The 22,554-nt window shown below is 37.5% G+C and overlaps 2 protein-coding genes across 2 annotated transcripts; one reads left to right on the forward strand and one right to left on the reverse strand.

The window, feature by feature from the left end:
- Positions 1-1,448: 1,448 nt before the first annotated feature.
- Positions 1,449-6,400, reverse strand: LOC126699818 (endoglucanase 3-like). Its single transcript, XM_050397795.1, has 6 exons — positions 6,138-6,400; positions 4,475-4,978; positions 4,003-4,152; positions 3,515-3,626; positions 2,195-2,358; positions 1,449-2,101 (listed from the first exon to the last, which is right to left on the reverse strand). The coding sequence occupies exons 1-6, from the start codon at positions 6,351-6,353 to the stop codon at positions 1,769-1,771; spliced, it is 1,479 nt and encodes a 492-aa protein (XP_050253752.1). The 5' UTR covers positions 6,354-6,400; the 3' UTR covers positions 1,449-1,768.
- Positions 6,401-16,294: 9,894 nt separating this feature from the next.
- On the forward strand, positions 16,295-16,843 carry LOC126699711 (uncharacterized). Its single transcript, XM_050397661.1, has one exon. The coding sequence runs from the start codon at positions 16,295-16,297 to the stop codon at positions 16,841-16,843; it is 549 nt and encodes a 182-aa protein (XP_050253618.1).
- Positions 16,844-22,554: the final 5,711 nt, after the last annotated feature.

Below are 22,554 nucleotides of genomic sequence, written 5' to 3' on the forward strand. Positions count from 1 at the left end.
CAAATTTACGACTAACAAAAAGTATTTAGTATTTACAATGACTAGCTAATTTTAAGTTTGCTAATGAGTGAAAGAGTGATGACTTCTTCTAAATGTTTGAGCCTTTATAGGTTTGTGACCCTGTTTCTCTCAAATTCAAATCAAATTTTCCAACTCTAATGAATGTTGTTTAAATATGTATTAGTGAGGCTTTTAGTGTTTTGAGATCTCATGGTTTATCATCTTCCTCTCTATGGCTGTGGATAAAGTTGTGCTAAAAGATTCAATTTTAGAAAACTAAAGATAAATTATCCTTAGGTTTGGTTAAATGTTTTTTTTCCTATTTGTTTTGAATTAGTCATTCAAATTATTTCAACTGAGTTTGATTGTTTTCTTGAGACAAGTGAATTTAATAATTTGTCACACGCCACATAATACAAACTATATATATGCATGAGATTTAATGTTCACTTATGGTGCATTAACTATATATCCCGTATTAGTATTTTTTTTTTTCATAATTGCTTTGAGTCACTATAACATTCTTAAAATTTTGGGTTGAAAATAAACTAAACTATTTATGAATAACTCGAGTTATATTTATAGAGAATTTCAATCTTGACTCGTGAAAAAACCTTGCTTATGTTCATTTGTTTAGTAAACAAGTCAAACTCAAGCCCAACTTTAGACTTGATTATTAAATGAACCGAGATTAAACATAATAATATGTTCATAAACAAGCTCGTGAACATGAGAGTTCTAATTAATTATATATAATACTATATATTTATATGTATACTTGTCAAAAAATATATATATTTATATAGATTTGAAATTTGGTTGTATAAGTTTTTAAATTGGTTCATACAATATACAATTATTATTTGTAGTTTATTCATAACTTTTTCTTTTTTTTTTGAGAATCTAGTTTATTTATTACATTAACAATCCATATATAGTAAAAATTCATAGATTTATAACGAGGTAAAACATTTTAGCCATGATTTTACTATATATAGGGGAAAAAAATAAGTTAATCAAATAACTCGTAAACAAGCTCGAGCTTGCTCGACAAGTAAATGACTCAAGCCAAAACATATAATATAATTTGAAGAAAATAAAATTAAAATAAACAAATCTAAACGGTTAATACTCAACTCGGCTCATTTTTGGCATTACTCAAAATAGTCAACTATTTGCTTCTTCTTTTTTTCACATATATTTTCCTCATTTTTATCATTTTTGTCATTATCTTAGTGCTTTTGGTGCTACCGATAATGAATGATGTTTGCCACCATATCTCATGAGAATGGCTTTATAATTTGTTAACATTGAAATATTTGAGGGTTGATATAGTAAGAAATGAAGTGATTTATCATTTATGGGCTATGAATGTTATTAGGGCACCTCGAAGAAGTTCTCCCACCTGATGCTATTAATAAAGAAGCAATGCTCATCATCCTTGCAAATGCAGAAAAACCACAAAGGTGAAACACTTTTATGGATCCATCCAATCAACCTTTAAAGTTCTCAAGATCCCATATCAAAAAGGACAAGAAACAGTCAATTTTCCATATGTGTTTCTTCCCATAATGAAGATGAATTACAAGAACTGATTCAAAGGTTCAATTCACTGACACTTAATCCGATTATCGGATTACACCGAAAAAAAAAAAAGGCCAAACATAACCATATAATCAACCTATTCTTAGTGTACGTTGTGTAATGCATTCTTCTTTTGAGACACGGAATGTATATACAACGAATTGGTAGTTGATGAAAAATCACATCAAGTAGTGGAGCTCCCAGAAAAGTATGCTAAAGGTCCAACAATAGCAGCATTGATATAAGTGGCAGGTTCTGAATGACTATAGTCAGTACGATCATCTGGGAAGCCATCATTTTGGTTTGGACCTCCTACAATGGCTCCAGTCAAAGTGTTAGGATTAGGATTTGATGAATAGAAGAATGGTTGGAAACCACCATCGCAGCCTATAGCTTGTGGATGACTTGCCAATGAGGGCAAGGAGGATCCTCTGTGGTGAATTCTCTTTGGAAAGTATGCCCCGTATCCTACCATATATGACATTTTCAATGGGTTCACACCTAATATATAGTCAACCTGTAATTTCCACAATTTATTCTCTTTAGAGAAAAGAAGGGAGATAGAAACAAAACAAGTGAAAATTAGAACATAATTTCTTTAATTACTTGCCTGTTTCTTTGCAAGGTTTCTTAGGGAACTTGAAGTGACCAAAAGGCTGCCACAGTTAAATGTGTGTTTCGTCGCAGACATGTACTTGGAATAAGTTGTGAGCAAGAATGTTATGGAAGTAACATACTGAAGGTTGCTTTCAGGTAACTTGTACATGAGTCCACCTTCATTTTAGAGGATTTTGTGGTTAGTAATATATCCAAATTTGAAGCAGGAGTCAAGGGGACAAAATACGCATAGAACATTCTAATCAACATATTTGCTCTCATATCTAGCTTTAGACCTGGGAGTAGAGTAGACATTGTTTTCTAGTTGTTTGAGAGGACTGAGGAGTCTCCCCAAAGCATTGTACAGCTCGTACTTCATTGATGCAAGTTTTTCATAATTATTAATTGTGAATTTCTTTACTTGTAATCAATGTTGTATTAAAAGATCCTCTTAATTGAGGCAATTTCGAACCCACTTGAAATAATAATTATAAATTTGTGCAAATAAATTTGAACAAACTGTATAAAAACTGACCTTTATAATGCAATTATAGATAAATAATTTGGAAAAGATTGAAAAGTGGGGCACAAAGTATCATAAAAATTTGGCTAAAATATAAAAAATATATCCTTTAAGTTTGGATAACTTCTCATTTTCATCCATAAAGTTAAATTTTTGTGACTTTAGTCCTTAAATTTTTACTCCCTCCGTCCCACTTTGTTTGTCTTGTTTGAAAAGTCAAACTTTTTAAGGGAACATCATTTATTGTCTTGTCTACCTTTTAAAAATGTATTAGTTTCCAAAACTACCCTTAAATAAATTTATCAAAAAATTAAATTAGTAAATTAATAAGGGTATAAAAGGAACATTAGTAAATTAATGACTTTTATTTTTAGAAACAGGATAATATTTTGGGACATCTCAAAATGGAATAAAGGACAAACAAAGTAGGACAGAGGGAGTATATTCTTATCAAATTGGTTCTTCTGTCCAATAATTGTCGTTCAATTTAGGAAAACGACATCACATTAGATGTTGTGATTCCTACAATTTTATAAGTAGTAATGGACAGAATAACCTACTTAAGAGAAATGTAAATGTTTAAGGACTAAATTGACAAAAACAAACTTTAAGAATGAAAATGATAATTCATCCATATTTAAAATTTTAATTTTAAATTTATCTAAAACAATTGTAAACATGACATTTCTATAATGGTTCTTCATAAATAAATTAGGGAAATGATTACTTATTTGTGGACATATACCAAACTTAACAGAAAACTCACGACACCACAAAATTACTACTAAAAATGTTAATAGCTATCTTTACCTTGTGTATATTGTGTACTTGTGTAGGGAGAGTTGGGCAAAATCCGGCACATGAAATCTTCAGCTTGTTGCTTGAATGAATCAAAGTTCTTATCATTGTTAAGCAAGGCTCTCTACATGGAGGAAACCAGCATTTCAATTGTTAAGAGAGACATTTAGATGAACTTTGTTGAAGTACTTATTAACTGAAAGTACTGTAAAAAAAAAAAATGGAAATTTGCTTTTTTTTGGTTTGGAGATTGGAGTCCACCAAAACAAGCTCAAAAAAATTTTTTAAAAAAAAAGTTGGCTTTTTGGGGTTTCGTAAATGTACTCGTCAAGCCCTTTAACTAGCCTTGATTCAAATATGTTAAAAGTATATGAAGAGCTGAAAAATATCCTATTACTTAATTACCACTGACACAAATTTTATATAGAAACATAAGAAGTTGATAATGATATTGTCAGTAAAATTTATTTAGTTTTCCAATACAATAATATCTCTTTTACCCTGGATAGGAGGACACGAGCACCAGCATATTTATTGTCCCAGCTGAAGATATCTGTTCCATCATCAGCTCCCAGTGATTTCAAGAAATTGAAGTAAGAAACATCGTTTGTAGCCCTTAAAAGCCATGCTGCTCCCCAAAGCAGTTCATCCTACAAATGTTACATGAACAGAATTGATAAGTAAATAATATCAAACAGTTATAATTTATGGGTGGCAATCCATTGGGCTGGAATACCAGAAAGACCTTAAAAATCATCTTTTTGGACTAGCTTATACTGGCCCAATATTTTGAAAGTTGGGCCTTTTTAGGTTCCAAAAGAAAGACCCACTAGTTATTTCACAAAATTGGCCATAAACAGCAGAGGACGTTCAATTAACACTACATATCTTTCTAAAAAAAAAAATTAACACTCTACATAGGAACCATATGTACTTACGAGCATCATGATTTTCAACTACAAGCAGTCTTACCTTATATCCAGAATATGAACAATAAAATGGGCACACTGCAGACCCAAGTGAATCGCTATAGGCACCTCTATATTGCATTGCAAATTGCATGACATTTTTTGCTGTTTTCAATAGCAATCTTGAGTATTTTGGATCAACCTTCCTAAAAACCATGGAAGCAGCAGCTAATGCAGCTGCGGTCTCACCAGCCACATCTGAACCTGGGTTGCTAGGAGAGACTGAGTAAACGGACCGGACCGTGTTCATGTCCTCGGGCCGCTCCCAACACTTGTGATCCACGTTTGGATCACCAACACCAACATAGAGCTTACCAGGGGTAACAGTGGCACATTTTAGGAAGTAGTCAGTGGCCCATCTGATTGCGGCCCTTGCTTCTTGTAATTGGGGGCCCATTTTCTTGCCATATTCTAGTGCGCCCCATGATAGCATAGTGGTGGTGAAAGCCATTGGAAAATTAAATTTGACATTGTCCCCAGCATCATAGTAGCCTCCAATTAGATTCACCTGCCAAATTAAACAAAGTATTTCTTTTGATCACACACTAACAATTGAATTATCGATAGATAATCATAAAAAATAAGGAACACCAAGCATATCTCCGAAAATAAGTAAGGTGTCTAGATACCACTTATTTTTCTAAAACTAAAAAATTATTGCTAAAAGTTGTGTAGATAAATGTAAAAGTTAGTTGAAATAATACAGTGAAGCCCATAAATAGTGCCAAAAAGTGCAGTAAAGCCCATAAATAGTAGCAAAAATAAGCTGAATAGTGAAATAATTTTAATTTTTCATCTGCATCCAAACGTACCGCTTATTTTGCTGAAAAATGAAAACTGAAAACACTATAGTAAAATAATTTTTAAATGTGTAAATAGTACCGTGGGACCCATTTTTAATAAAAGTTTTGTTGAAAAAAGAGGTTTGTAGGTCCCGTGAACAGTGCACAAGACCACCGAAAAAGCCAACCGACATAGAAACGCACGGCTAAAAAAAAAAGAAAAAAAAAAAAAAAAAAGGGAAATGCAGACGCCATAAGATGGCTTTTCATCAGTACCCACATAGGTACTAAATATATTATACCTAAAAAGCTGTTTCTTGAAATGCCCCTCTCAAAATATATGAATCTTATACATGTGAAACTCATATGTTGTGAGAAGAGCATTCAATAAAATGGTTTTATAAGTTAATTTTTTGTAAAATTATTTTCTTTTTGTTTCAAGAAATAATGGACCATGCAAGTTGCCGTTTACTAAACTTAATAGTTTATAACTACCATCATGTGGGGTTTTAAAAAAAAAAACGAAAAGAAAAGGAAAGAAAAAAAAATTAAAAGAGATAAATTCTCCTAGTAAAAGTGTGGTATCAAAGTTAAAACATATACAACTTGAACTAGCTTAGCATGGATTAAAGGCTTCCCTAGTGACAAATTAAAAGTAAAAGTTAAAGAGTCTTATAACTTAATAATAATAACATTTTTTTTTTTTTGAAAACAACTTAATTATAATAATATTATATCTCTCTCTATGAGGAAATTAGATTCAAATATTACATCTCACTTGCTGCAACCTGCAAGTAAGCCAACATAATAATAATAATAATAATAATAATAATAATAAAGGAAGGAAGAAAGAAAAACAAAAGGTTGATAATGGCAATAACATACATGGGCAAGAAGACCATCAGATAGGCCAGAGTTGGACCTCCAAGTAATTTGTTGGGTTTTAGGGAGCCTCCCAGACCTCTGGCCTTGGAAGAACAATAAGGACTTTGCTAAGGCATCTCTATAGTTGGGATTGGCTTGGACAGTGTCCAAGCCAATTACAAAGGAAGACAAGAAAAACAAGAGGCAGAAAGAAGCTCCCTTAATCATGATTCTCATTGGTACTTGCTATTGCTAAAGCACCAATGCGCTCACTTTGTTTTAACTTTGAATTAGTTTTTATGACTTTGATTCAACAATGACATGCCCTTATATAGGAAGACGAACCTCAATTACTATAGCGTATATTATGGCTTTTCTTGCATGAATCATTTTGTTTATTGTAATTATATTAAATTGTTACTTTTAAATTAGGGTTTTGACTTTTCATAGGTTTAGCATCTTGTCTCAACATTGCGGGTTTGGCCAAATTCCAAAAGATAAACCCCAAATCCCGCTCCTGTTACAACGGCCAAATGGCCCAAATCCCATCCACCATAATTGTTAATGAGTAATGTTAGACTTAAAAATAAACTTTAAAAAAAAAAAAAAATCATAATAGTTGACATAACTGGTTATAATTAGATTCTCCCAAAAAAAAAAAAAAAAAAAAAAACCCAGTTATAATTAGTGTAAAATCAATTTCACTCGAGTCTAACGTTAACAATACTTTTATTATACCGTAATTATAATAGATCATGTCAAAAATTTTGAAAAAAGTTATAAAGAATGTTGTGTGCCTAAGTTTATTAATTAAGTAATTGAATAAATTTAGTGATAAATCCTATTCTACAATTTATTGAAGTTAGAGATTGTAATTCATGGGGAAAAAATTAGTAATTGTCAATCACTCACAACTTACAACTTTAACAAGTTGTGAAAAAATATAATGAAATAATATGGATCCGTTTGGATTGAGCTTATTGTTGCTGAAACTGAAAACTGAAAGTACTGTAGCAAAATAATTTTTAAATGTGTGAATAGTATCGTGGAACCCATTTTTAATATTTTTAATACGTGAACAGTATATGAACAGTATGTGAACAATACGTAAACAGTGACCCCATGTGAGATTACTGTACACTTCCAAAAAAAAAAAAAAAAAAAAAAACCACTTTAATTTCAATCCAAACGCTCACTATATATATATCATTTTTTTCATTTTGTAATCATAATTTTAAACCTGATAGGCTTGATAGCCCATGCAAAAGAGAGAGGGAGAGGGGGAGAGAGAGAGAGAGATTGGAATGTGCTTTTCCTATCACTGAAGCACGTTATAAAAGTATCACAAAAAATTATAATGTTGTCACTCATAAATGCCTCCTTTTCTTGACGACATAGTTTTGGTCGAATATTTCAATGCATTAAATTAAATACGATATAAACACCTCCATACCCATCAATTAAACTAGATATATATAGATCATGACACATTTAGTACTATCATAAAATGAACCATAATGAATATAGATGGCAATTAAGAAACACATTGAGACACTCCTGCACTAGTGCCACTCATATGTTGTTCTTTTGTTGGTTTCGTTCATGCCCGACCATTAATGAAAACAAAAAAAAACAAAAAAACAATATTTTAAAATGCCACGTCAATGGGAAAAAGAAAGTCCTTGATTAGTGATTATGGGTCTTTGTTTTGGTGGGAAGTAACCAACCGAAACCAAAAAAACTGCAAAAATAACGGCAACCTTTTCCCTCGTTGAAATTTGCAATATTCCTTTCTTTTTGTCAAAATGTCAGGGTAAAGGGAAGGCGCGAATGGCGCGCTTTTACCGGCCTTAGATCACGCTAGGAAATCGGCGCCAAAGTAATTTAATCAAATAAATAAATATATATATATATATTTTTTTTATATATAAAAATTATTAGAGTGTAAGAATGAATGAGTGAATGTTGCTTTTCTTAACTTAGTTGCTTTCACTTCATTCTCGTCTTGGGATCTTATCCACTTTGTTCCCATGCTTTAGGACTAAGCTTTTGGCGCTTATTTTATTTTTCTTGATTTTTTTTTTTCAACATTGTTTAGTGATTGTCTTAAAGACATAAGTTAAGATATATTTTAATTTATATATATATATATATATATATTATAGAATTTAACCTATGATATCTACTACAAGTTAAACTTCAATCGATTTTTGACGTAAATAAAATTCGAACATCAAATTTCTTATTAGACTATAATAGATTTTATCAGTTTCATCTCTTATTATTTTTAAATATCAAAAACAACACAATCATTTTGAGACTAGAATAACTAGTGAATTATTGGCAAGTGCTAGTTTTCTTTCCCAAAAAAAATACACGACAGATAAAATTGAACTTTTAAATTTCTTAACCTGTACTTGTAGTGTTCCCATCCTGTTAACAAAAGAGACAAATAGTAAGCATATTTTATTTCAAAAGTGGGCAATCAGCAATGCGACATGTCATCTAACTAATCAATCACTAAATGCAGGATTCAAGATATTCATAATGGAGACAAAGATTTGTTTGAGCTAAATCTTCATTTTGCTTTGCCCGTTTGCATCACAATTTCAAATCATACTTTTTTTTAAAGTATAGGTTTTTTAAACGATACTTTTTTAAGTATAATTTTTTTAAACAAATCTATTTTCAAAAATTTTAAAAATAAATTGTACTGTCAAGAATTTCATAACTCAATTATCACATCCTAATATTTCTGATGAAAACATTTATAATTCAAATATTCTCTTCTCTTTTGTAACTATCAAATAATAATAATAAGTATTACCAAACCAAAAATATGTACCAGCAGGTACTCTGTTGCTTAACCACGAGAGCAAGCTTAGCTTTTAACCACTTGTAATACGAATATCTTACACTGAGGTTAATTTTGGCACCTTTAGGCTAAAAGTGGGTTAATTTTTATGGGTACGAAGACATGTGAAACACATTTTAGATTATAGGCTTGTCTTGGACAAATTATGAAGCTCCTTCATTTGTCTTTGCATGCGCATATATATTACTTATTAGTGAAATAAACTCAATCAGCGGGAAAGGTAACCCAAATTAACAAAAGATTGATCGGCTGAGATGACGGGTAGCCTCATCCTTTGCTTATTTCTTTGACAACTTACGTTACTTTTTTTTTTTTTTTTTTAATTATTTGCCTTAGATAATTTTCTATATCAGGTACAACCTTTTTCTTTTTCACTTTTAAGCTAGAATAAATTTTTAACTTTTTTTTTTTCCTTTTTTAATGAGAATCGAAATATTCAACTTCTTGAGTAAACTAAATTTTGATTATTAATGTTAGGTTTTAGACTAACATATTTTATGTGACAAGGTCAAGAATTACATTTCTATGTATTTAAGATTTTAAGTCTCCAGGTTAACATGTTTCTCAAAAAAAAAAAAAAAAAAAGTCTGGGTTAACATTGTGTCCAAAAAAAAAAAAAAAACTGTGTTAACATAGAGTTTTAAGTGATGGTAATTGAAGAATTCAAGTTCAATGAATTTCCTCATTCAAACTTGCTAAAGCGAAAGAATAATGTAGATAGAGACTTAATTTGCAAGTATTTTGCTTGATTCTCATTCAAGCGAAAATCATGCTGAAACAGAATCTAAATTTTGCTAAAAGAAAGATTCCTACTTAGTCTTTGATCCTTTCTTTCTCTTGAGCATAAAACCAATAAAAAATTATTTTACCCACTGATCTTATGCTCCCAAAGAGAGTGATTGTGAGAATTGCTTAAAACCACAAAGATCTATTCCAATGAGTTCACTGCAGCAAAGGTTACATAGAGAGTTTCGGTTTGGTGAAAATAGCCAAATACCACGTTTTGGCAAAATTTGTGGCAAACTAGCACTGTTTCGAAAATATTTAGCAATCTACCACTTTTTTAGTACTCAAGTTGCACAAAATCGAGTTCTAAATAGTACTCGAGTTTCTAGTGAGTCTCTAGCGTGGTACTGCTGACTTGAAATTTGTGTAATTAAAAAAATAATGTAATACTCGATATTACTAAAATCGAGTTTCTTTATAATACTCGAGCTTCAAAAAGTCGAGTCCCTTGTTTTTCTTTTTCTTTTTCTTTTCTTTATTTTTGTTGGAATGACTTGAACAGTCAAACTTAGTGGCTTAACATTAGCCAACAAACCATTAAATGGCTTGCATGCCCATGTCAGGAAGATGCATGATATTCAAGAAGTTTCATGCGTGAAGAAATGCAAGAGCTTGCATTAAATGTTCTTTATGAATTGTGAAAGAAGATGGCCAGGAACAACACCTAACATGCAAACCAAATTCATGCTTCTTTTCTTTTGGCCGAAATGGATGACACTTTGGCCATAAATGCTTGCCATTTTCTTTGACTTGACAAGTTTCATGAAAGTGCTGAAGCTTTTGGAAAAAAAAAAAAAAAAAAAAAAAATTACTCGACTGTATGAAGCTCGAGTACCATAAAGAAACTCGATTTCACTAATATCAAATAGTGAAATCGAGTAATTTTTTTAGCAATGCCACACTAGCGACTCATTAGGAACTCAAGTTCACTGAACTCGAGTACTATTTAGAACTCAATTTTGTGAAACTCGAGTATTAAAAAAGTAGTAAATTACTAAATATTTCCAAAACAGTGCTAGTTTGCCACAAATTTTGCCAAAACTGGTATTTGGCTATTTTGGCTGTTTAGGTTTACAAAAGTTTTGTATATTCTAACTGATTGTTTTACTATTATTTTATAGTGGACTTTCTAACATGTTTGGAATCCCCATAATGGTATCAACTCGATAATGATTGTGGAGGAGGGGGATTTTTGGTAATAGTTATTATGGTTGCATGCACTGTTAATTAAATTGATATTGTTTGACTTAGTCTAAATTGTTCAATTTATCAATAAATTATAAATCTACTACTCAAATTACTGGGGATCTAAACCAGAATTTCCAGTTATGTGCAGAATGTTGACCGTGACATAAATTACTCCCAAAAATAATAATACAGAAAAGAGAAAAATCAATTGTGTTCGAAATTGTACTTGGCTTTTGTTTAAAGTCATCTATATACCGTGCAGTACTCTGCTAATAATACACGTATGGATAATAATATAATATAATATAGACATGTTTTTAGTTTCAAGTTTTCATCATATATACAAACATAATTATTAATTAATCATTAACTTAAAAACAATTCTTGCTTATTGTGAGGGTAAAAAAAAAACACGTAAGAGAATACACCATTGGTATTGAACATTTGTACTTCGAGGGAACATCAATATCGTGTAGCAACAATACTTTCTGGTCAAACGCATGCCTACAGGCTTTGAGGTAACTTCATCAAAGGAAAAGCTTATTACTTATTCTTCAGCAATATCATTGAAGATCCTCCTCATTATTATAACAACATGATGAGGACTTTTTAGTGCTTCATTTCAATTTGAAGTCATTGATTGAAGCATTCGATCTATGGATTCCTAGTCACAAGATTGGAATTAAATGGTTTACGTCTTTTAATGCGCATTGCATATAGCGCTTAGTATATTAACAAAGCAAAGCAGCCTAGCAATAATTGCTAAGCTTGAACGTTTACTCAATATGAATATGATATTCGATTTTACAATGCATGAAACTAGCTAGTAGATTCAAGCAATTGATAGAGGCCTTCCTTGCAGAAGCAGAAAGTAGCGTAGACATGTTGGCGGCAGCCTTGCATGCTGTTTGAAGCATTTTCTTACTCTGCCATATCACAAAATGTGTGGCTATTTGAAATTTATAGGATTGGTCTTTGTTATAATACTAAGCTTTTTATGCATACAAGATTAGAATTCAAGTTCCCTGTAATATTAAGACAATAATGAGTTTTTCTTTTTTTAATTATGTATACAAGGTTACAAGATTCGAATTGAAGTATCTTATTAAAACACAACATAGATTTATACATTATAAGCCGCCTATATGCATGATTATCAGGACTATATGCCAATTTTTCAAAGTCAAGTGTGTTCTAGTTAATTTGATTGATAGTATCTTTTATCATCAAATAAGAGAATTAGATTCAAATCTCGTCTACATCAAAAACTAATTAATATTTTGATTGAAAGACCAATAATAATTATCATGAAAAAAAAAATCATAAATTCAAATTATATTGTATCTATAAAAATAAAAAAAAATAAAAACAAAAAAAAATAAAAACAACTTTAAAAGCCAAGAATTGTAACACCATTACCTGGACTGTAGCATCATTTCATTTGGAAGAGATTGTGTAGTATGTCCAAAATAGAACGAGCCCAAAGCAACAAGGCCGATGTCAAATGTTCTTTCACTTTGGGCAATGCCGCAATGCCATTTTAGGGCTTACTTTTCAGATTCAAATGTGATGATATCTTAGCTTCATCTGATTCCTGGCCCAGCAATAGTGTTAAACTTAAAAGCCCGATATCAATCAGAGTCTAATCTATCTAGATTTTGAAGTAAGGCCCGGACTTTGGGCCACTAATCTTACTTTCGGCTGTTGGTTTATCTATACTATTTATAAAAGGATTTCTCTTTTTAGACTGAATTTTTATATATTTCAGAAATACCCCTAGACCCTACATTTAATGAGGATTGAGGACAACCCTTTAAAATTATAACTCCAACTTCACGTTAAACGCCTACAAAATAAGACACTCTTCTACTAATCCATGTTTTCAAAACAAACTTATCCAAAAAAAAAATTTTAAAAATTAAAAAAAAAAACTTTTCAGTACACTTTGATATTTCCCTCAGGTTATGGTTCTTAACTTCAAGTTCTTAGTTCTAATATGCAACACAGCTACTGGTTCAAGTATCATCTATCTTGTTTCATCAAGGGGTAGCAAAGTAGGAATGGGGGATTCCTACTGACCCAACTTCAACTTTAAACAAGACACGTGAAAAACAGGGTGGATCTTATTATTAGAAGGAAGATCCAACTTATAAGCCACCTCCCCTACCCTTTGGAGAACTTGGAAAAGCCCATAAAATCTTGGAAACAAATTCCACTTCTCTTTATAAGCTAAGGTTTTCTATTTATAGGGCTATATCCTCAAATACACTCAATCTTCCACTTGAAAGGACCTCTCAGACCTATGCTTATTTGCCTGGAGCTTCATTCTTTCTTATGCAAGAGTTAATTTGGCCTTAAGGGAAGCCAAAAGATGTTTTCGCTGGCTGCATCAACTTTAGTGCCAAGAATATAGTCTTGTAACTTTAGGGGTGAGTAGCCATACAACGCCTCAAAAAGAGTGAGCTTAATGGCTGTGTGAAAGTTGGTGTTGAACCAATATTCAACCAATGGAAGCCACTCAACCCACTTATGAGGTTTGTCCCCAACAAAAGCCCTCAAATACTGCTCTAGGCTTTTATTTACAATCTCAGTCCAACCATTAGATTGAGGATGGTAGGTTGTTGACATAGCCAACTCCACACCCTACAGTCTAAACAACTCAAAATAGAATTTGGAAGTGAAGGTAGCAACTCTATCACTGACTATAGTAGCTGGAAGAACATGACATTTAAAAATATACTGCATATACACCCCATAACCTTAGCAGCTGAATAAGGGTGGCTTAAAGAAATAAAGTGAACATACTTTGTCAATCTATCCACAACAACCAAAATAACCTCAAAACCTTGAGATTTAGTCAATCATTCCACAAAATCAAGACCCACATCAAATCATGGCTTAGATAGAATAGCCAATGGCTACAATAACCTTGTTGGAGAAAAAGTTTCAGACTTAATCCTTTGACAAATATCACATTCTCGAATATACCACTTAACATTAGTTTTCATACCCTTCCAATAAAATTCTCGTTTAGCTCTCCTAACTGCCTAACCAATTACACCAATGTTGCACACAACTGACATAGTCTTTAACATTAGGAATTATCCAATAGAAAGTATTATCATCACCACCTATTCTAGCTTAAACACAAGATATTTTTGAACATAAATATACAAAGTTCATGCAAGAAACTTACAAAAGAAACTATACAGCAAGTATATTTGGGCAACTATACAACAAGTATATTTGGCAATCTATGACATATTGGTGGATGGACGAAATAGAAATACTAAGCTCAGTAGACTCCTTGACATTTTCCATTAATATTGGAGATATCTTAAGAATGATATATTGCATATATGATTTCTTGTCTCCGATGGAGGACAACAAGAGAAGCTATGATCAAGTAAATGGAGTAGACCTTGAAAACTTACATTATAGAAATCCCGACAAGCCCTAAAATATTTTTGAGTGTTGACAAAAATGTTTAGCCACATATAGTCATGGTCATTGATTAAATGATGATAAGGATAAAAATAGTACTTATTCATACAAGGCATAAAGCTGACGGTTTTAGATAAGCCATCAGGCATAAGCTGACGGGTACAGTCAGAACCGTCAGCTTCCTCATGTAGTAGTCAACGACTGATGTTCTAGATTGAGGGAATGAGGGAAGTCTGCAAGACTCACCTAAAGGCTGACGACATCAACAAAACTGACGCCAGTAAGGCTGAAGGAAATAAATAAGCTAACGACCCTGATGCATGTTTACTTGCTACCCACGATTGCATATATAAGGAAATACCTTACCCTCCACGTTTGATGCTACTCAAAGGATCCCTATAAGGAAAGGATCCTGCCAAATACGCCCAAGAAGACTCCTATAAGGAAAAGACTTCCGCACCAAGGAAGAGAAGTCAACCCTTTACTACTACAAAAACCCCAATACCCTCACCAGCCAAGGTACGCATAATTCACCCCTCTCTAGCACTCTAGAGTTGTAAGAAGTTCTAACTTGACCTTCGGAGGGTACTTGGCCGGCACCACACCAGTGCTCTCTGCAAGGTCTTCTCTTTTGTGTTGTACAAGTGCTATCTCGAGTGCGTAAGTACCTGTGGCTCACTGGTGACTTTTTCGGCATCAGCAGTTGGCGCCGTCTGTGGGAAAGTTTTGTTTGACTGAATTTATAAGTCACAACAAGCGCTTCTTGGACAAAGAGTTGCATGGTACTTACTCGATCAATGGCGACTACCAACAACATTCACGAAGACGAGCCGCAACCATCTGCTCTCGAGAGACAAGTGCAGACTCTGGCCGCGGCTGTGGAGCGTCTCACCAAGCAAAACCAGATTTTGGAAGAACAGCTACGACGGAAGGCAGGACACGATGCTCAAGAAGAGGACCAGGAGGATACCAGCGCCAAGCGACGAGATCAAGAGGGACCGGAGGGAAGTAATACCCCAAGCAGACCGGAGCGACAAAATATAAGCCTCCCATCCCTCACGGATGTGACTCCGCCGCTAGTTGCTGCAGAAATACAGGCTATAAAGAAACAGATGGAAGTTATGATGAACGCCCTCAAGGGACGAGTGTCCAGCGATCTTGTCGATCTCGTTAACCGAACTGACTCATCGTTCACCGCCTCCGTCAATTCTTTCCCCCTACCGCATAAGTTTCGTATGCCACAGATAGATAGCTACGACGGAGTCAAGGATACTCTGGATCACCTAAAGACCTTCAAGACCTTGATGCACCTTCAAGGAGTAGCTGATGAAATCATGTGTAGGGCCTTCCCCACGATGCTGAAGGGTGCGGCAAGAATTTGGTTTAGCCGCCTAACGCCCGGCTCCATCAGCACCTTCAAAGAGCTAAGCGCTCAGTTTACCGCGCACTTCATCGGGGGACACAGGTATAAAAGGTCTACAGCTTGCTTGATGAGCATCAAGCAGCGAGAGGACGAGACGCTGAGATGCTACATATCCCGCTTCAATAAGGAAGCGCTCTCGATCGACAAAGCCAACAACAAGATACTTGTAGCGGCCTTCACGAATAGGCTATGGAAGGGAAAGTTTTTGTTCTCCTTATACAAGAATGACCCGAAGACCATGTCAGAAGTCCTTTACAGGGCCACAAGTATATGAATGTTGAAGACGCGCTGCTAGCTCGGGAGGAAAAGCCCAAGAAAAGAGAGAGACAAGAAGACACACGGCAAGACCAAGGGCGGAAGAAGGCAAGAGCAGGAGACTGAAGGGATGAAAGGCACTCCAGGCCCCCGGGAGGAAGGTTCACAACCTTCACCCCGTTAACTGCCCCAATAGATCAAGTCCTAATGCAAATAAAGGACGAGGAGGCCCTGACCTACCCCAGAAAGCTGAAGGGAGATCCTAACAAGCGATCGAGGGACAAATATTGCCGCTTCCACCGTGACCACAGTCATGACACGGCCGATTGTTACGACCTAAAGCAACAGATTGAGGCCCTTATCAAGCAAAGGAAATTGCAGAAGTTTGTTAGAAAGGAGAAAGCAGATCCACCTCCTCAAGAGCAGCCCCACCAACGGGATAATGAGTGCGCTAGGCCCCCCATAGGAGACATTAGGATGATCATAGGGGGAACAGCAACTACTAGGTCGTCAAAGAAGGCCCGTAAGACTTACCTCAGGATGGTCCAAAGCGTCCAGTTGACGAGCACTGTGCCAAAGATAGAGTGGGCAGAAGGCCCCGTCATTGGATTCTCAGAAGAAGATGCACGTCGGCTTCACCACCCGCATGATGACGCGCTCGTCGTAAGCATTCGGGTAGAGGACTACAACATGCACCGGGTGCTGGTCGACAATGGCAACTCGGCGGATATCCTATACTACCCAGCGTTCCAGTAAATGGGGATCAACAAAGAACGATTGATTCTGACAAACGCCCCACTCGTCGGCTTTGGTGGAACAAGGGTGTTCCCCTTGGGCATGGTTAGATTATCCGTCACGACAGGTGACTACCCTCAGCAGATCACCAAGGACGTAACATTCCTAGTAGTCGACTGCTCCTCCGCCTACAATGCTATCATCAGACGACCCACCCTCAACTCGTGGAAGGCTGCAACCTCAACCTACCACCTAATGGTTAAGTTTCCTACCGAGTATGGAGTGGGAGAGCTACACGAAAATCAGGTGGCTGCACGCGAATGCTACGTAGCCATGATGGAAATGGATGACCACCTCCAAGCTATGAACATAGAAGAACAACGCACGACAACGGAACCTGTAGAGAAGCTTGAAGAAATACTTCTAGACAACTCCAATCTCAACCGAACAACCAAAATTGGAACCCTCGCTAGTCTCACGCTCCGTCAGCCACTCATGACCTTTCTCAGAAGTAATAGAGATATATTCGCCTGGAGCCACGAAGACATGCCAGGGATAGACCCTTCAGTCATGGTACATAGGTTAAATGTATCGCCCTCCTTCCCACCCATTCAGCAGAAGAAGAGGGTGTTCGCCTCAAAGCGAGATCAGGCCATAGCGGAAGAAGTCCGCAAACTACAAGAGGCAAGTTTCATTAGGGAAGTTTACTACCCCGATTGGCTGGCAAACGTAGTGATGGTCAAGAAAACTAGCGGGAAGTGGCGGATGTGTGTGGACTTCACTGACCTTAACAAAGCCTGCCCCAAAGACAGCTATCCCCTCCCAAGGGTCGACGTTCTAGTAGACTCTACCGCTCAGCACCAGCTATTAAGCTTTATGGACGCTTTCTTGGGTTACAACCAAATCCGAATGCACGAAGCTGATCAGGAGAAAACTTCGTTCGTAACCAGTCAAGGCCTCTTCTGTTATAAAGTAATGCCCTTCGACCTGAAGAATGCGAGCGCAACATACTAAAGGCTTATGAACAAAATGTTCGCACAACAAATTGGGAGAAATGTCCAAGTCTACGTTGACGACATGCTGGTAAAAAGCCGAAGGGAGGAAGATCACTTGGAGGACCTCAAGGAAACATTCGACACCCTTCGTTCTTACAACATGAAGCTCAATCCGAGAAAATGCGCCTTCGGAGTAACGGCGGGAAAATTCCTAGGATTTATGGTGTCTCAAAAGGGGATCGAGGCCAACCCAGACAAGATCCGGGCCATTATGGAGATGGCACCGCCAAGAAATGTGAATGAGGTACAAAGCCTCAACGGAAAAATAGCAGCACTGAATAGGTTCGTGTCGAGGGCAACGGACAAATGTTTGCCCTTCTTTTGCACGCTGAAGAGATCATTTGAGTGGACTGTCGAATGTCAACAGGCATTCGAGGAGTTGAAGGCTTATCTCTCCTCCCCGTTGCTGCTAAGTCCATCGCAGCCAGGAGAAGAGCTCTTCCTCTCTCTGGCCGTTTCCTCCGCAACCGTCAGCGCTGCCTTAGTCAGAGAAGAAGAAAGAGTACAAAAGCCCGTATACTACGCGAGCCGAGCGCTTCGCGGTGCCGAAGAAAGATACCCACCTATGGAGAAACTTGCCTTTGCATTAGTTACGGTAGCTCGCAAGCTCAAGCCATACTTTCAAGCCCATACGGTGAACGTTCTGATCGACAAACCCTTGCGACGGGCGATGAGCAATCCTGAAGCTGCGGGTCGACTGGCGTTATGGGCTATAGAGTTGAGCAAGTTTGATATCCAATACCGCCCACGGATCGCCATCAAAGGACAGGTCGTCGCGGACTTCATAGCAGAGTTCACTCACGACGATGACAAGGGGGCAGAAGAGCCCCCTCGTTGGAGCATATATACAGACGGATCATCCAACAGACAAGTCGAGGGGGGCCAACATCGTACTACTATCGCCCGAAGGAGATACGGTTGAATGTATGGTCCGTCTCGACTTCCCCACCACCAACAATGAAGCAGAGTACGAAGCGTTAGTAGCAGGCCTCGACCTCGCTAAAGCAGCAGGAGCCGCGAGTGTAGTCGTTTATTGCGACTCTCAGGTTGTTGCCAACCAAGTAAATGGAGACTATGAGTGCAAGGGCGAAAGGAGGAAGAGGTACCTTGATCAAGTAAAGACAAGAGTAGACGACCTAGAGGCCAAAATCATCTAAATCCCCAGAGGAGAAAATGAGCAAGCTGACCATCTTGCCAAAGCCGCTTCAGCAAAACATATGATCATCCCTGGTAATGTACTCTCTTTTGTTCAGTTTTCTCCACTAATAGATTCCAGCGGCATACAGGAGATAGGCTCTGAAAGTAACTGGACCACACCGTTAGTTTCATACTTAAAAAACGAGGTCTTGCCAGACGGAAAGGAGGCTGCAAGAAAGCTAAAGGTCCAAGCGGCGAGATTCGTCTTGATAAAAGATGTCCTGTACAAAAGAGGTTTCTCCCATCCATATCTGAGATGCTTGGGTACGGAACAGGCAGACTACGTCATGAGGGAGGTACACGAGGGGATTTGCGGAAACCATTCAGGCTCAAGGTCACTAGTACACAAGCTCGTGCGAGCAGGGTACTATTGGTCCACCATGCAGAAAGACGCCGAGGCTTATGTCAAAATCTGCGACAAATGCCAAAGGTTCAGCAATATTACTAGACAACTAACTGAAGAGTTGACCCCGATGACGGCCCCATGGCCGTTCGCTCAATGGGGATTAGATATTATGGGACCATTCCCTACAGCATTACGACAGCTGAAATTCCTGGTACTAGGCATTGACTACTTTACAAAATGGGTGGAAGCTGAAGCCTTAGCCACCATCACAGAGAAGAACGTGCGGAGTTTCGTCTGGAAATGCATTGTATGCAGGTTTGGCATCCCAAGAGTCTTAGTCTCGGATAACGGGAAGCAATTCGACAACGACTCCTTCCGGAACTTTTGCTCGCAGTTAGGGATACGAAACCACTACTCTTCCCCCGCTCACCCTCAGGCTAACGAGCAGGTCAAAGTCACGAACCGATCCTTGCTCAAAATTATCAAGACTCGGCTCGAGAGGGCGAAGGGTATATGGCCTGAAGAGTTGCCAAGCATACTGTAGGCATACAGGACCACGGCAAGGACGCCCACAGGAGAAACACCGTTCCGACTAACATACGGGAGCGAGGCAGTCATCCCGGCCGAAATTGGACTCACAAGCTACAGGGTACACAACCATGACAAAAGCAAAAACGACGAGGTCATGCGACTACAGCTCGACCTAGTGGACGAAGTCAGAGCGACGGCAGAACAAAGGCTCGCAAGGTACCAGAACCGCATGGCCAAGCATTACAACTCCCGGGTCCGACACAGAGACTTCCAGGTTGGGGATCTCGTTCTCAGGAAAGTCATGGGCGCCGCTAGAGACCCTACCCAAGGGAAGCTCGGCCCCAATTGGGAAGGACCTTACCGAGTCCCGGCATGGCAGAGGAAAGACACTTACCACCTGGAGACGTTAGACGAACAGAAGCTGCCGCATCCGAGGAACGCCGAGCACTTACGGAAGTATTACCAGTAGAGATGGCAACATGAAAACCACCCTCCTTTTTTATTTACAAGTTCACTATAGCAGATTTTAGTTATACTCCTCAACTTTATCATTTACTTTAGTTTTCGCAACAATACCTCTCTTTCATTTTAAGCCCCAAGGGCAGGATTTGATTTTCGAACTACTTTTATTTACAAATGCATGGCAATAAGAGGAGTTTATTCAAAAATTGCTGAAGTTTCTATTTTACAAGTCCACAAGAATGAACAATTTGAAGTTCACAAAAGTGGACGACTAAGTTCACAAAAGTGAACGATTAAAGTAGACGGCTAAGTCCACAAGAATGGACAGTTTGAAGTTCACAAAAGTGGACGACTAAGTTCACAAAAGTGAATGATTAAAGTAGACGGCTAAGTCCACAAGAATGGACAGTTTGAAGTTCAGAAAAGTGGACGACTAAGCTCACAAAAGTGGACGACTAAAGTAGACGGCTAAGTCCTTAATATGGACAGAAGCTAAAAAAGCTGACGGTCCCACCAAATGGATGAGACCATCATAACATAAAACCAACGGGCCTACAAAAATGAAAGGTCAGTAAGTCCATAGTATGGACGGAAGCTAAAAAACTGATCCCACCAGATGGATGAAGACCATTATAAAACCGACAGGCTTACATTAAGTCCATAAAATGACTGAAAGTTAGAAAGCCGACGGTCTCATTAAAGTAAGTGAGATTGTAAAAATAATGTCGATTGATGGACGAGGCTGTAAAGCCGACGGGCTACCAAAAACGATGGAATCATTAAACACTTGGCATGGATAAAACTACAAAGCTGATGGGCCTAGAAAAAATAACGTTCCTTACAAAACGAACAAGGTCATAAAGTTAGCAACATAATCAAATGCCCAGAGGTAAAGCTCGTAAAACCGACGAGCTTATCAAACTCAAAAGGATGAGATGGACGAGCTCATAAGTCGCACGAAGCCCATATCAACAGATTTTTTGAACAAGTCCACCCTCAAAAAGCTGACGGGTTTCCCAAAACAGACAGGATTACAGGCCGATGAATTCGTCTAACACAATCACTGATTAAAAAGTAAAAAAAAATGACGGGAATAATATGCCACATAACAAAATAAACTGTATACGAATAAAAGCCCAAAAACCAAAGGGGCACTTAAACAATTGTTTGCAAAATGATTGAAATACACATTAAACGATTGTTTGCAAAATAATTGAAATACACATAAAAAAACTAAGTAGCAGGAGCGTTAGCAGGGTTCCCGTCATCTTTCTGATTTTCAACATCTACGAGCACAGTCGGAGGATTGGCAGCAGGTTGGGCGAGAACAACGACACCGTCATCCTTAGGAGGAGGATTGGACTCAAGGGAGCTGTCACCTTCGTCGTCCATCGTAATTCCGGATAAGTCCAGCTCTGGGAAAACTGACGCAACTTGTTTGAGGCAATCATCAAACCCAGTACCATAATACTCAGCACAAGAGTCAATGAATGATTGCGACGCTTTAAATTCTTTAACAGCGTCAGTCCCAACCGTCTCCACCCTTTTGCTCAAAGCCGTCACCTCCTGCTGCAGCTTTTCCTTCTGACGGTCAGCCTCCTCCATCTTTCCCCTGACTTCCTTCAACTCATTATTTAGCGTGCGGACAGCCTCCTTGTATTGCCCATGCTCATTCATCAAATTTACATTATGTTTCCTGACCCGAGTAACGACCCCCTCCTTGGCAACACAACGATCCTGAAGGGCCTTGACATGAACCAAGGCCTGAAAAAAGAACACAGGCGTCAGTCAAAGTAAATCAAAACGAAATGAAACCAACTTGACCTGAGGGAGCAAGCATACCGTAGTAAGATCAAAAAAAGCTGACGCCCCTAAGTCCTCCGTCCCCAACAGCTCGCAAGGCCTTATATCCGTCGGCTTTATGAAGGACCCGACTTCCCCGTGGCATAGTCCTTGTGGGTCAAGAGGCAACAAGAGCCCTCGATGACGGGACCCGAGGAAGTCATTACCCCCTTGCCCGCACCGTGGCTTAGCTTAAGGGGAGATTTCCCCTTTGGAGAAATGTCCCCAAGAGTGACGGCAGCCTTCTTAGACGGACGGTCGTCACTCCCGTCAGGTCTCCTTTTTGAAGCCTTGGTGAC

The sequence above is a fragment of the Quercus robur genome, chromosome 9, assembly GCF_932294415.1.
Source record: "Quercus robur chromosome 9, dhQueRobu3.1, whole genome shotgun sequence".
In the NCBI taxonomy this organism is placed as follows: domain Eukaryota; kingdom Viridiplantae; phylum Streptophyta; class Magnoliopsida; order Fagales; family Fagaceae; genus Quercus; species Quercus robur.

Excerpts from the sequence above, each read along its gene's own strand:
- LOC126699818 (XM_050397795.1), bottom strand. The coding sequence starts at position 6,353 with ATGAGAATCATGATTAAGGGAGCTTCTTTCTGCCTCTTGTTTTTCTTG. Across the intron at positions 4,979-6,137 it reads CTGATGGTCTTCTTGCCCAT|GTGAATCTAATTGGAGGCTA; the intron begins GTATGTTATTGC and ends TTAATTTGGCAG. Across the intron at positions 3,627-4,002 it reads CTCGTGTCCTCCTATCCAGG|AGAGCCTTGCTTAACAATGA; the intron begins GTAAAAGAGATA and ends TCCTCCATGTAG.
- LOC126699711 (XM_050397661.1), top strand. The coding sequence starts at position 16,295 with ATGCAAATAAAGGACGAGGAGGCCCTGACCTACCCCAGAAAGCTGAAG.